The sequence below is a fragment of the Lactuca virosa genome, chromosome 2, assembly GCF_052849685.1.
Source record: "Lactuca virosa cultivar CGN04683 chromosome 2, Lactuca_virosa_CGN04683_v6, whole genome shotgun sequence".
NCBI classification, from domain to species: Eukaryota; Viridiplantae; Streptophyta; class Magnoliopsida; order Asterales; family Asteraceae; genus Lactuca; species Lactuca virosa.
Window position 1 is genome coordinate 217628978 of NC_136427.1, and position 16071 is coordinate 217645048.

The following is a 16071-nucleotide window of genomic DNA, read 5'->3' on the forward strand; positions in this document are numbered from 1 at the left end:
AAACGGTCCACATACCTTTGCATTTTCTGCATGTGGCCCGTGATGGGTTCACCATCCTTCATTCGGGTTGTTATCATGGAGGAGATTATTTCATATCGCTCTTGACGAGCACTTTGATGGTAGCGGTCCATCAAGTCCTGGTGCATCTCAAAAGGATAATAGTCCTCATAGGACTTTTGGAGCTCGGCTGTCATGGTGGCCATCATGATGCATGCCACTTTTGTAGCATCTCTTTCATGTACCTCATATTCAGCAAGCTCTTCAGGAGTAGCAGTTGGCTCGGGTACCTTCAGCTCCTTGTCGAGAACATATTCTTTGTTCTCATACCGAGTGACCATCCTGATGTTTCTGATCCAATCTGTAAAGTTGGACCCATCAAAGATGACTCTCCCACAAAGATTCATGAGAGAGAAGGAGCTAGTAGGGTTTGAGCCAGAAGCATTGTTATTGGAAGACATCTGAAAAGAAGAGGGAATAGATTAGATTAGATATAGAGATAGTCCTTAACAAAACACCCAAATGTAATATTAAGGCTAGGACCCAACACAATATTTTATAACTTAGATGAGGGATGCCGTAATCTAAGCTATAAGATATTTGAAGGTAGGTGAATGACGATTCACCAATTTCCACCATGAAAAACGAAATATTTAATTAGGTTTTAATTGGTTTAGAAACTCCTAGATTCTTTGAGATTCATTGAACTTTATTCAATGGCATGTTTCAGTCTCGAGTGTGCCCTTCAAGTTTTGTGACTGAGATGCCGAGGATCACAAAACAAGGTGTGAAGTAACCATGCAAATTACTTGGTACCCTTAATGTATTACCCCTCAATCGATGTGCCGGTTAACCACACACGCTCCATCGATACTATGATAAACATTAAGTCACCCTTAACTACCTTGTTAAGTTCAAGTTAGTGTGCCGGTTAACCACACACGCTCCACTAACGACTTAAACAAAGTGTAAAGTGTAATTTCATGGATTAGCACCTTATTCACATTTTCCTAAAATAACTAAGATTGGGAATTCAATAAAGTTTAGTTACTTTAGTATTATCATTATACTTTTAATGAGAATTTATAAGTCCTTGTCCTACCCGTTCGGCTAACGACCCTCCACCGATCAAGGAAGCGGTGGGTGAGAGTGGACACCCATTAAGTTGCCATTTTATAGGCAACAACCTTATACCCCCCTTATAGACCGGCTTCGTGAATGAGGCGTACTAGCGGTAAGACGACTTGATCTTATACATATATAAATATTATTAAACTTATAATATTATAAAGTATAAGGGTTGAATTTTAACTTTTAAAATTCTAGGGGTTGGAACTAAAGTTTTTAATATGACTTTACATGTTCCAAAACTTGAGGGCAAGTTTTGTAAACTTTCAAAACTTTTCATTTCTCATAACTTATGAGTTAATGGTTATTAAAAATGAAGACTCTTCATTTTTTGTAACCTATGTGTTCTTTTAATGGTTATTTATAAATGTGACTTTTGGTTATCCATAACTTAAGAACTAGTTATGGACTCCATTAAAACACATAAAGATCAAGAATTAATCTAATCAATTATTAGCACATAATTTCTATGATCTTCTAAACTCATATGTTTATGAATGTTCATATCAAAAATTTCAAGAATCGTAAGTACATATACAAAACTTGAAATTTTGATACGAGCTTTGGAACAAAACTTCGATTTTAAAGTTTTTTTTTTTTTTTTTTTTTTTTTTTTTTTTTTGCATCAAGTATAAAATAAACAAACCAGGCTCTGATACCACTGATGGGTTTTCTGAGCATTCTAACACTCCTATGGTGTACATGCAACCCTAGAAACCTTGGATCTATGTTTGACTATGATACATGCAAATAATTATTTTTCCAAGGTTCTTATCCTATCTAGCATGGCATGGGGAACTTGAATCAAATAAAGCTAGTAGAATTACTTACCTTGTAGTTGTAGTTGATTGCTTGGAGTTTTAGAGCCTAGCACCAATAGTGTGGATGCCTCAAATGGAAATCACAAATCACCACAAACTTGGAACTTTGAGAGAATAGTAATCACCTTCTTGAAATCGGCCCTCTTACTTTACTCACCACAACTCATGTGATTTCAAGAACCAAAGCCTCCTTTATATAGTGTGGTGGATTAGGGTTACTATATAAATACAAGAGCCCATATTTAATTAGTCATACTTTTGATCTCTAAATTAATTCTAGATTAATTATAGATCAATACTAATTAAATAATATGATTTTATATTAATATATTAGGACTTATAATATATTAATAAATCATAACTTATACTATTCTCAAACGATTATCCATAAATTGTTCGGGTGAAGTGCAACCCAAATGGACCATGCCGGGTCGGGTCAAGTACATACCAAATATAGTTATGGACTTAGACACTATATCCAACAATAACATCCTGAGCCCACTGGTCGGCAGGCTCCACTGTGCGGCTTACCGCACTTGGCACAACGTCCACGGCCCTGTTGGCCCCTGCTGGGAGGATCAGAGGTCTTAGGCTTCTTGGCCTGACCTACTGCTGCCTGAACCTGCTTTGGCTTCCGCTTAGTGCGGAGCTCCAACTCAATCTCCCATTCCCGGGCCTTCTCTACCATCTTATTCAGGGTCTTGCACCCCGAAAAACTCACAAACTCACGAATATCACTAGTCTTCTTCATCTCCTCATCCGCAGCATACTGCAGAACCAAAAGTGTCCTCTCTCGAAACTTGGCGGTGATCTCCGCCACAGTCTCGGTAGTTTGCTGTAAATCTTAGAACTCTCTCACCAAACGCTGCACCTCGATGGGTGGTGCAAACTCCCGATCAAACCACATCACAAACTCCTCCCAAGTCATCTCAACCACCCTGGCTGATCCCACCTCAAGGGTCACCTCCTCCCACCAGTCTCGTGCCCGATCCCTCAACATACAAGATGTGAACCCCACCTCGGTCGCATTGGGGCAAGAACTCGTGCACTGGGCATTCTCCATGTCTGCCACCCAGCGTCGGCTAGTGATGGGATCCCAAACCCCGAAGAGCTCAGGCGCTACACACACCTTGAACTCCCTGAACGAGAGAGCTCGTTCCCCAATCTGGCCTACAACAATCTCAGCTCGGAAGGACCTGAGCCTCTCCTCCATGATCTCCATGATCTCCATGATGCCCTCCTTGACTGTACCTAAAATCACCGGGGTAGCGTCAAGGATGCCACGTGTAACCTCGGCTGTGATAAGATCGCGCAACCTCTTATCCATGGGCTCTGCGCCGGAGCGCAAACCTGATCCTGATCCTGAACCTCGTGTGATCATCACCATCCTCAACTGAAAATATCACAAATAACTAAGATAAGGAAATCGAAAGGGATTCCCCGTCACCAGACTCCTAAGAACTACCAGGTCTGTCATTGCTTCGGGTACAGGTCTTGTGCTTTCAGTAGTACGAGCCCAATACTACCTTCCACACCTACCTGTACCTTCCCCAAAGCCATACCTGATATCCCTAAATCACCCAATCGCAAATCATAACTCATAAACACAACACTAACTCTGTTCCTAGACTGCCCTACGATTCTCGACCCTCACCAAACCAGAAATCCTGATTAATCATAACAGTTTGCCCTATGCATGCAAATTATACACAAAGAGAATCACATAGACTATTAAATAAAGCTTCTACCCTATACCACAACCAAACAAGGAACATGAATAAGGCAGACTCCCTCATTCTAGGACTATACAATCCTAAACATGTACAGATTTGAAAGCATACACTTAGCAAATAATCCATACAAGCATATTTCCATATATATCATAGCATGACTAAAACATTGGGAATACTTACTTGAGCTCGGCCGATTACGTGCATTGCATTCTCCCCTTTTATCTTACAAAATTGTTTTCAAGAAATTGAACTTTGGTTTCTTTTTGAAAAGCAATTGTTACTATTCCCTCAGTTTGAGTTCTGACACACCCAGAAGTGTGTCTGAATCTCTCAAACCAAGGCTCTGATACCAACTTGTAATAGCCCAATGTTCATACTGTTTTTAAACTTTTATTTTCATAACATCAACCATAGTAAATATATAAATCCCAATATATATCCATGTTACTTTGAAAATTCATAGTACAAAGAGCTAAATGTGAAAACACCGGAGAATGCATGCCTCGTCATCACGTCGGGCCCTTGCCCTTACCAATAGAAGTACCTGAAACATATAAATAAATTGTAAGCACAAGCTTAGTGTGTTTCCCAATCACACCAATCATATAATCGCATAATGTCATGCTCATACATATACATACAAATTTCCATGGACTCCCTCCATGATCTTCAATGAAATGCCATGGGCTACCCCCATTGTCTTATATCCTCATGCCATGGGCTCCCCCCATGGTCTTGACAAATGCCATGGGGTCCCCCCATGGTCTTCACATAAACCCATACATAAATCAAATAGCATACCATATCCCATTCAATACAAACATATCATATCCATTAATGGGCCTACCTTGGTGCCTTTGACCCATGAGTGTGGTGAGAAGACTCACCTCAAATACTGATAGTAGCTGAATAGTCCCTGGTTCCGATTATCTGCTCTACTCAATCCCTAAACATAAACAACTCCTTAGATTCAACTCAATACTTCAAACCCTAAGAGTCAACATTAGTCCAAGTCAAAGTCAACGTCAACATTCTGGGATGACTCAACTCGTCGAGTTCCCTTATTAAATGGATGGATCGTGAAAACTCCCACCAACTCGTCGAGTTCACTCATGAACTCGCCGAGTTGGCCAGAAAACCAACTTCTTAATGCGTTAAATCGTTTCCTTTGAATCCAAAGACTCCAAACCTCAGATCCCTTTCAAAATGAGGTCTAGAAGGGTAAAGTTTCAAACTTTACCCTCAAGGACCATCCATGAAGCTTCAAACTCAAACCCTAGGTCCTTTTAAGAGGATCTTGACCCATTAAGCCCTTAAACACTCACTCTAATGTTCCAAAACATAGATTTGATGTCCCAAGGTAGGCAAAACACGTAAAGTTATCAACTTTACGTCCATGCATGCTAGAAATACCCTCAAAGGCTCATTTACGACTTCATAATGGACATATTGCATGAATGGGACATAGGGACCAATAAAGTTTGCAAATTTAAGCCAAGAGATATCATGAAGGGGTCAGATCTAGGTTAACAACCCTGGAATCCACATCTTCTTGGACAACTCAATCAAAACCCCCAAAATCATGATTAAACTTCAAATAAGGAGATCTAGAAGAATACATGACAAGTGTCAACTTTATACCTCAAAGATGCTGCCCTTGAAGAAGAGTTTCTGGATCTAAAGCCCCTCCTTCAAGCTAGATGCTTCCCACCTTCAAGCTCCTTTCAAGAATCACCAAAAACCACTCTTTTAAGCTCACCACACTCAAGATGCAAGATGGAATATGAAACTAGGGTTTCTCTAGCCAAGGGAGGCTGGTAGGGAGGCCAGCCAAAAGGGTTTAAGTCCTTTATATAGGGTGCAACACCCTAAAATCAGGGTTTCATCTTTAGCCGTCAACTCGTCGAGTTGGGGCTCCCTAACTCGTCGAGTTGGATCCTTAAACTCCGCGCCCAAAACGATTCCTACACGACGAGTTGGAGCTCCCCAACTCGTCGAGTTCCAGCTAAAATCCTTAAAATATTGAGAAATGAATAATACTTGGACCAAGCGTTACACCACTACCACGTCATGGCCAAGATCTTCCCACATGGTGGTGGTTCACGAATGCGCATTTTATGGAACTGGCCTGTCACGTCGTGGTTATTCCATCACCACGTCGTGGCCTAAGCAAAAATCCTAACACTTAGTAAATTGCATTAAATTCAGAAGAACCATACTAGGAAACGGGTGTTACAACTTTCCCCCACTTGAATCAGACTTGGAAGATGCTTATTCGACGCTCCTTTTTACATCTTCCCCATTAGTCGTGTTTGGAATACGCTCCTTCATACTAAATCCCTAACCATCAAACTTGTGAGATTGGACTTCTTGATAGAAACTTGAGTTGGGGATAGTTGCATGTTGCATAACACCAATGCTTTTACTTTTTTATCCCGTTTTGTGTTAAGTTGAGCTTTGATTTTGATAACTAACCAACGTTGGTTTAAAATTGTTGATTATTTTTAAAGTTGAATTATGGGTCATATCCCTCGAGTTGATTTTGGTCATTTTATCCCAACTTATTTGTTTTGGTTAACTAAACTTGATTTGGGTCATTAAATTTCAACTTATTTTAAAGGGTTGTTTAAGTGGTTTTGGAAATTATATAAAGCAAACTATGTTTGAATTGGTTTTGATAAGCATTGGTTTATATAACTTCTACATCCATTGGATGTGATTTTTAAGTTAAAAAAATATGTATTTCGAAGGCCAATTCGAGTAAGTTGGATTGCTATCTTCTTACTCAAAATGAATCTACCTTGGGTATTCTCTCTAGGCAAATCCATTGTCTAACTTCTTTTAACATATGCTTAGGTTGATGATAGAGATAAGAGATAGAAGATTGTGGCTTGGAATTTGAGAAAACCACAACTTGCATGGTGAACTTTAACAAATGTTGTTGATACATTCATTGTTAGCAACTTTGATAAAATGTTTATAATTTGGGACTATGTTTTGGGACTGTTTTACTTCCTCAATCCTAACTCCGAACAAATTTAGATTTTTAAATTAAAAGGGGTTATCCTAAAAGGGTTTTCAATTAGACCCTAACGAGGGTTCTTACACAAAAAGCTTCGGCTTTTGAAGCAGTCAAGTGGCGAAGGTTGATGACCCGAGTTTCTTCTATTAGAGCAGCAAAGGTTGTTGATCATTAAACATCAATACAACTAATATGCCTACTGTTGACTTTCCAGAAAATGGTTACAACTTTCTAATAACCGTTTACAACTTCCAAAACCGTTTTGGTCAATCTTATCCATTTTGTGAGTATAGATAAAAGTATGACTTTAGATTTTGGCCTCTCTCAAATTTAAACACTTTAGATACTCATAGTTATTTTGCTTTCATTTTGTACCTAAATCGAAAATGTATATGATAAATTATCCCAGATAAATTTTGTGTAACCATGGAATTTGGATTCGAAATATTATGATATAAAATCTTCATGATTTATCAGAAAAAATCTAGAATTTAATTACCATCCAATGCTGTTTCGTATACCCTATTTCTAACTTCTCTCTATCTCGCTATTCTAATGAAAGAATATGTTTATTTTCTTTCTGTTATGTGCCACACTATTATGCATCCTAATTAATGTTATGTTAGTTGTCAATCTATTGGTTTTTCATTTTAAATTTCAAATTTTAAATTTTCACTTTAATTATATTAAATTAATAACATTAAAATTAAAATTAAAATAAAATTAATACATGTTATAAGGTGATATAATTTCACTTATTTTTTTAAATCAACGATTATAATTTTATTAACTAAAAAAATATCTTTTAATTAATAATTTATTTAAAATAATTGATTAATAATTTTGAATTTTATTATAAAAATTTAATTAATTAATATTAACTTGTAGGTAGTCCTATTTTTATATTTATTTCTAAGATAGTTTTTCAAGTTTTCCTCGCTCGTTGTCTACCAGAGTGATTTTATTATCAGTAGGTCAGAATCCAAACCAAAAAATAAAATAAAATCACGTTATTCCTTCTGAAATTCCATTGGGTACATTGCACATACACTAACACCCACAAAGATTCAGCCCAGTAGTCTAAAAACGGTTCATGTTCTCAACATTTTCTGTAGATTTACAGGACCCAAGCCCAGATGGGAAAGGAGGGTACGACAATTTTTTTTCCAAAAAAGACCCATAACTATATAGAAGAAGAGATAAGGTTTTGCAGCACCCTGCCACGTGTCAAATAATCATGGTTGGTTTATGATAAGGCATTACATCCTTTCAAAACCTTTATGTGGACATAAGCATGTAAGGTCATCAGCCACATGATCCAATGGCTACCAGTACGTTAGAATTAAGATAGATTTCCTTTTGTCCGTTAGATGGCAAACAGTACTATATATACCTATACATCAATGGAGACTAAAATCACTCACTGGATTCTTGAATCCATTCCTAACTATTCAAATGGCCTCCATCTCCTCCTCAGCCATCGCCACGGTCAACCGGACCACCTCCACCCAAGCTAGCTTGGCAGCTCCATTCACCGGCCTCAAGTCTAACGTAGCTTTCCCAGTTACCAAGAAGGCTAACAATGACTTTTCCTCCCTACCCAGCAACGGTGGCAGAGTACAATGCATGAAGGTATGATCGATGAACCATAATTAAATATTACACTTTGATTACAAACATTCGTATCAAATCAGTTTACATTAATATTTTATATATAATACGTACAGGTGTGGCCACCAATTGGGTTGAAGAAGTACGAGACCCTTTCATACCTACCACCATTGTCCGACGAGGCATTGTCTAAGGAAATCGACTACCTTATCCGCAACAAGTGGATTCCATGCTTGGAATTCGAGTTGGAGGTCTATTTCTTATCATCTTTTTATTAACTTTATTAATTGATTATAAACAAAACATATTAATTCATCTAAAGTGGGTATTTATATTTGTGGTATAGCATGGTTTCGTTTACCGTGAGCACCACCATTCCCCCGGATACTATGATGGAAGATACTGGACAATGTGGAAGTTGCCTATGTTCGGGTGCACTGACTCAGCTCAGGTCATGAAGGAAGTTGGAGAGTGCAAGAAGGAGTACCCCAACGCCTTCATCCGTGTTATTGGATTCGACAACATTCGTCAAGTGCAATGTATCAGTTTCATCGTTGCCAAGCCCCCAGGCGTTCTCTAAGCACCAAAACTTTGGATTGACTCAATCGGGTTCATTTGAATGTTTAGGTTTTTGTAATTCTTTTCCTTGAAATTTTCCTTTTTCTCTTCCTTTCGTTGTTTGTTTCCGGATCTCCGATGAAATGGATAAGAGATGTCATATATAAATGATAATAATGATAATAAACATTTGGTGTTTTTCACGTTTATGTTTTCTGATGGAGGTTTGTTTCTCGTTATTTAATTACTAATTGGGTACCAATGTTGAAATGGGATGGACTCTTGTAAACTAAATATCACATGGACAATTTCAATTATATAGATATGTATGTTTTATACCAAACAACCGATATATTGTGGTTTCAAGATATATCATATATGTAAGCAATATAGGATTTTTCATGAAATTGTGGACGCCCTGCATTTCAAACGGATATGATATGGATAAGGTATGCTTGGTCAAGTTTCATCCCTTTTTTTGGAAGGGGAAACAAGTGGAAAAGCTTGGGTTGGGATAATTGGTGTGTATCCCCTTTCGGATTATTATTTTTATATGTAATCTCTAGCCTCTTGGTAGCCTCTATTAATTAAAATGGTTATCTTCTTGCTGTTCAACAAAAAAAAATCATTACAATGCATCAGGCCTGAAAACAAATTTACTTAAAAGTTGATATATGAGAATTGATTGAATTTCAATGAGGTGGAACATTTAGCGGACATCATTGGTTGTTACGGCCTTATGCCTTCCTGCATCTTGGTCTTCATTGTGTATTGTATTTTCGGAGCGCAGCAGCTAACCTAGAGATGCACAAACCGTTTTTTTTTTTCAAACCGAACCGGTTTTTTAAAACTGTTCGGTTCCGATTCATGTATAGCAAAACCGGTTCAGCCTTAAACTGGTTCCTACATAAAAAAAAATCGATCGAACCTATCTAAACTGGTTACATCGGTTCTAAACTTATTTAGTCGATTCTAAACCGGTGACAAACCGGTTCACTCGGTACTAAACTGGTTCTAAATCGGTTTCAATGACTAAAATCTTGAAATTGTGCAAACTGGCAGTTCGGTTCTTGAATCGGATCGGTTCATAGTCGAACGGTTTACCGGTTCGGATCGTTAACCGTTTTTTTTGTGCACCTCTAACCTAACCCCAGTTGGGCTTTATTCATGCCGAACAACAAGCAGTTGGGTTGCTCCCTTCTCCCCAGTAAGCACGTTGGCCCAATTCGCGTCAAGCCCACTCTCGACAACAGTTTCCTTGGTCTACTCAACAACCGGCCCAACAGGCTCTCTTTGCTGGACCTCAATAGCAGCAACCATTTAACTGACAGCAGGCCCAATTTTTTTGCAAATCAGCCCACAGCTCTCCCTCAAGGTTTTAGTACCATGAACCTTCAAGATCCTGGAAATTGCATATTGGTACATGGATATCGGGGAGACTGCTCACCTCTACGCCGACTCAGGTATTCTCAAATTCGTTAGAAATAATTGTAATAATTTTTCAGTTGTAGTTGGTGATGGATCACGTATTCACGTTACCCATGTAGGTAACACTCCCCTTAGTCAACATCCTTTTCGTACGTTACTTCTTAAAAATGTCCTCATTATTCTTCAAAGAGTAAATTACAAGAATGGCCCCTATGGTTTGAGGTAATTTGCACGTTTGAAACCTAACTTGTGTTTTTAACTCGAAAAATCTCTACTGTTTGTTTTTGTTATGCGTTTTGTCCCTACTGTTTGTTTTTGTTACGCGTTTGGTTTATGTCTTACCTAAAAAGACTATTATTTAAATAGAAAAAATTGTGGGGCAGGTAAGGTGAGGGGGTGGGGTTGGGGGTGTGTTTATTTAAATAAATTAAAAAGCAAGAGAAATAGTTTTTTTAGGTAAGACAGGGACCAAACGCGTAACAAACACAAACAATAGGGACCTTCCGAGTTAAAAAAATAAGTTAGGGACCAAACACATAAATACCCTAAACCATAGGGACCATTTGTGTAATTTACTCTTCTCCAAATTATTAAAAACCTTATTTTTGTTCGCAAATTTAGCCGTGACAATATACTCTATTGAATTTGACGAATTTGGTTTTCTGTGAAAGACTACCTCACTAAACAAATTTTCATCTGATGTGACAGCACACACAACCTTTATCCTTTTACCAAACAACTCCCTCAAGTGTTTTTGACTGCTAGTTCATCCACTTGGCATCAACGACTTGATCATCCCAAATCCCAAGTCTTCAAGCATTTGTTATTTAAAAACTTCATTTCGTGTAATAAAAAAGACCCTAATGTCTTATGTCGTGCTTGTCATCTTGACAAACATGTTCGTTTATCTTTTAATCTGTCGCAAACTAATGTTAGCTCTCCTTTTCAAGTTATTCATTCTGATGTTTGGACTTTCCCATTAGTTAGTCATAGTGGAATCAAATATTATGTCATATTTCTTGATAAATATTCTCTCTTTGTATGGGTATATCTATTACGAAACAAATCTGATGTTTTTTTTTTCTAAGTTTCTTCACTTTCGTGCATATGTCAAAAACTAATTCGAAACTGAAATTCAAATTTTTTTAATGCGACAATGGGAAACAATCCCACCATCTTTGTGCCTCAAATGGTATTCACATGTGTTTTTCTTATCCATACACATCTCAACAAAATGGAAAATCATAACGCATGCTTCGTACTCTAAACAACACTATTCAAACCCTTTTATTCCAAGCCCATCTTCCACCCACATATTGGGTAGAAGCCCTTTGTTATGGCCGCCCACCTCCTAAATATTCTTCCTTCTACCACTCTCAAACTTAACACCTCTTTTCATAAACTCTTTAACAAACTCCCATCCTATAAACACCTTCATGTTTCTGGTTCTTTTTGCTACCCCCATCTCAACAATATCAACAAATTGCAACCCCGCTCCGTTCCTTGTATCTTCCTTGGATACCCTTCCAATCACTAAGGGTATCGTTGCCTTAACCTCCATACTAAAGAAATAATCATTTTCTTTCATGTTACCTTTGATGAATTCATCTTTCCTTTCGGTTGCTTAACTCTCAATAAGGTTCCCGATTATGACTTTCATAACATCAAAAATCAAAGAAGCTACTTCAATGATCCAACTCGTCCATATCAACCGTATTCTAAAAATCTCGAGACTAACCCCACAACTCCCATCGACGACAACAGCCCTAATAGCGACATTACTCTCATTGTCACCTCCTCCGGCAGCCCATCCACTGCCACTGTTGTCGTCGAAAACCCTTCTTCCTCTCGGTCTCACTCTTCCAACTCTGAACCGTCTGTCTCTCAGTTAAATTATCCCCCCTCCCCTTAGCCCCTAATCCACCTCAAAATAATCAACCTTTTCTCTCTACTTCATCTCGCACCCATCATTTGGAGACTCGTACTCGTCACGACATCTACAAGCCCATTTATAAATTAAACCTTCACACCGATTTATCATCTTATCCTCTTCCCGAAAACTACTCTCAAGCCTTTCATGATCCAAATTGGTTTAATGCAATGACTGAAGAATTTAATGCTCTTATTTCTAATCAGAATTAGATACTTGTGCCTCGGCCCTCGACTGCTAATGTTGTTAATTGTATTCGGCTATTTAAAAAGAAACATAATATAGATGGATCATTAGCTCGGTAATAAGGCACGTCTCGTTACCAACGGTCGTAATGAACGACCCTACATGGATTATGATGAGACTTTCAGTCCTGTTGTCAAACCGGCTACGATCCGGATTGTTCTCAGCTTAGCTATTTCATACCACTGGCCGGTTCACCAGCTAGATGTGAAGAATGCTTTTCTCCATATACATCTCCAAGAGATCGTATACATGCATCAGCCACCAGGATTTTGTGACCAGAAATTTCCAAATCATGTTTGCTTACTTCAGAAGTCCTTATATGGAATCAAACAGGCTCCTAGAGCCTGGTATCATCGGTTTGCTCTGTTTATTACAGGTTTTGGGTTCACCAACAGTAAGCCTGATTCATCTCTATTCATTTATAGACAGGGTGATCAGATTGCATATCTATTACTTTATGTGGATGATATTGTTCTGACAACTTCCTTTACCAGTCTTCTTCAACGGGTCATCACCATTCTTCGTTCAGAGCTTTCCATGACTTACTTAGGCACTCTGAACTATTTTCATGGCATTGCAGCTACTAGATACAATCATGACATGTTTTTATCTCAACTGAAGTATGCTACAGAGATATTAGACCGGGCTAAAATGGTAAATTTCAAACTAGCTCGCACTTCTGCCAATATATCTGCCAAATTTAATGGCAATTGTCCACCTGTTTGTGGCCCGACTCTCTACAGAAGTCTTGCAAGGGCCCTTCAGTGTCTCACTTTCATGAGACCCGATAGCATATATGTTGTCCAACAAGTTTTCCTTTACATGAATGATCCTAGAGATTCTTATTTCACTGCTCTCAATCGAATCTTGTGATATCTTCGTGGTACTCTTGATCATGGCCTACAGTTATTTGCATCCCCCTCTCGGGGTCTGATAGCCTACTTCGATGCTGATTGGGCTAGTTGCCCCTCGACCCGTCGTTCCACCTCTGGTTACTGTGTATTTGTTTCGTCCAAATCTTTTATCCTGGTCCTCAAAACGACAAGGTACGATATCTAGGTCTAGTGTTGAGGCTAAATATCGGGACGTCGCCAATGTGGTTGCTGAGACCTCCTGGTTACGCAATCTATTACGTGAGCTTCTCTATCCACCGCTTTCCGCTATGCTTGTGTAATGTGATAACACCAATGATGTTTACTTGTCCACCAATGTGATTCAGTTTATAGAGATCAATATTTATTTTGTGCGACACAAAGTCGCTATGGGTCAGATTTGAGTTCTTCATGTCCCGTCTTCGTCTCAGTATGCTGACATATTCACAAAAGGGCTACCTTCCACATTGTTCCTTGACTTCAGATCTAGTCTAAACGCCCATTTAAGACCTCCCGTTCTGACTGTGGGGGCATGTTAGCCGTATATATAGCTGTGTATTGTATTTTATCATTATATTTATTAATTGTGTGGCCCATGTTCAAGACCTCCCGTTCTGACTGTGGGGGCATCATAGCCCGTTCAAGACCTCAGGCAGTTGCATACCCTAGGATGAGGTGTTTACTAGTTGATGATTGTACATGTATTCTTGATGTTATAAATTTATTTATCTTAGTTTACCTTATAATCTATAATTGTCTATGAGAGAATAAGATACCATTAACCTTTATATATTGTTTTATGCAGCTTTCGCCCCAATGAGGTGTTGTACCCTACTCCACAGAAGTGTGCTTCTTTGTGGTGGTCTGAGAGTTGACCATGGATTGAGACTTTAGATTTCACTGACATTTGAGTTTTGGTGTTTTTGTATGTTTTAAAAATTTCCTTATGATGATGTAGGAAAAACAAGTTTATCTGACCGAACAATAATATTTTATTTAATTTTTAGAATATTCTAATTTGGTACAAATATGACTACGGGTAATTTACATCAACATTATCATACTCTTGACTAGTTTTTTTAACTTGTTTTGACATTAGATCTACTCTTGGACTTACCATTACTTTTAACAGTTGACTTTGTCATACTTGAAGATTTAGTTTTTGATGAATCCGTGAAAAACTGAGCGTCATAGTTTTTACTTGTGTGACCGATCCTTTGGCAACAACTGCATTTTTTCTAAATTGAACCTTCACCTTGGTATGGGATAAGGTTATGGTTTCATGGTCGTCCGACTTGTCATTTTTCCATTAACCATGAATTCATCCAGTTGTTCATATTCAGTTGGAACTGGCTCATGAAACACAACCATTATATATGGTGTTCGATATGTTTCCATTATGAAGTATGGTGACACCCGTATATTGTAGTGTTAATATCTATGTTCTTTGAATACCGACATAGCATGAGAATAAGGTATACCAGACAATTTTCAATTCCCACATGTACAAGCTCGAGATTCCAAGTTGAATATACCATTTTTCATTTGGTCGGTCACTTCATATCTGCTTTGATCAATCTGGTTGTAAAGACCCGAATTTTCCCATCCCGTTATCAAGGTTAGTTTTCCATTATGTTTACTTGTTAGGGGTTAAAGTGCAAGAAAATTATACTTGATCATATACTGTGACAATCCGAAATTTTTATCTTGTACTCTTATTCAAATCAATGAAGGTCAGACTCGTTTTTTTTTGCTATCTTCTAGCACTGTTTAGAGTCAATTGGAGTGTTCAAAACCTAGTATAATCAAGGTATGAGTAGTGGGATGAATATTGTGAGTGTAACACCTTGCAAATGAGCCAAACACACCAACACAAGGTGTGTGCGGCCACACACCCATCCCAACCGCACACTCTCCCCTATATATTCAACGCTTAGTCATTCTTGAACACTTTTCCACTTCTTCAAGACTAGAAATCGAAATCCTCTCAAGTATCATCCAAATCTTCATCTTGATCTTCATAAAAGTAAGTAATTCTTCCTTTTGATTTGTTGATGCACGACCCTAACTAGCAAAACCCTTTGCTTTGATCCATGAAAACATCCATTTTTAGTCAAGAACACCAAGAACACCAAGAACACACACTAGTTTTGGACCTTAATCACCCTTTGAAGCCTCTATAACGTGTATACACTTATCATAACTTGTTATATGCTAAGAACACTTGATGATATACTAGAAAAACACGATTTTATCATCTTCATAAAGGGTGTGCGGCCGCACACATCATGGTGGCCGCACACACCCTTTTTAGGTCCAAAAATGGCAATGAAGTCCACATAAGGCTAAAGCATGAAGTAAGAAACCTTCCTAGATGAGTCCTAAAGCCTTAAAATATGTTTTGGCACATTTCATAGGGAGTGTGCGGCCGCACACACACCCTGGCCGCACACACACAAATATTGTGCATTTTGACCATACACTCCCTTGTATAGCCATATCCCCTTATATACAATCATATATGGTTGTAACACTTCAAAATAAGTGTTTACTAGTCCCTAAGGTGGTTCCAATTCAATAATTAGTTGTTATAAGCACTAATTGTATTCATATATGTATCATTATATGTTAAATAGGATCCGCGTGTGTGCTCAAGTCTTCACTTGACACTTAGCATCCTATCCAGCACTTTCATCCAAACCACTCACTACAGGTGAGTTCATAC

General features: G+C 38.2%; 1 protein-coding gene across 1 annotated transcript; it reads left to right on the forward strand.

The window, feature by feature from the left end:
- Positions 1-8100: 8100 nt before the first annotated feature.
- On the forward strand, positions 8101-9073 carry LOC145160204 (ribulose bisphosphate carboxylase small subunit, chloroplastic). Its single transcript, XM_079079310.1, has 3 exons — positions 8101-8333; positions 8429-8563; positions 8659-9073. Exons 1-3 carry the CDS (start codon positions 8157-8159, stop codon positions 8890-8892), a joined length of 546 nt encoding a protein of 181 aa, XP_078935436.1. The 5' UTR covers positions 8101-8156; the 3' UTR covers positions 8893-9073.
- Positions 9074-16071: the final 6998 nt, after the last annotated feature.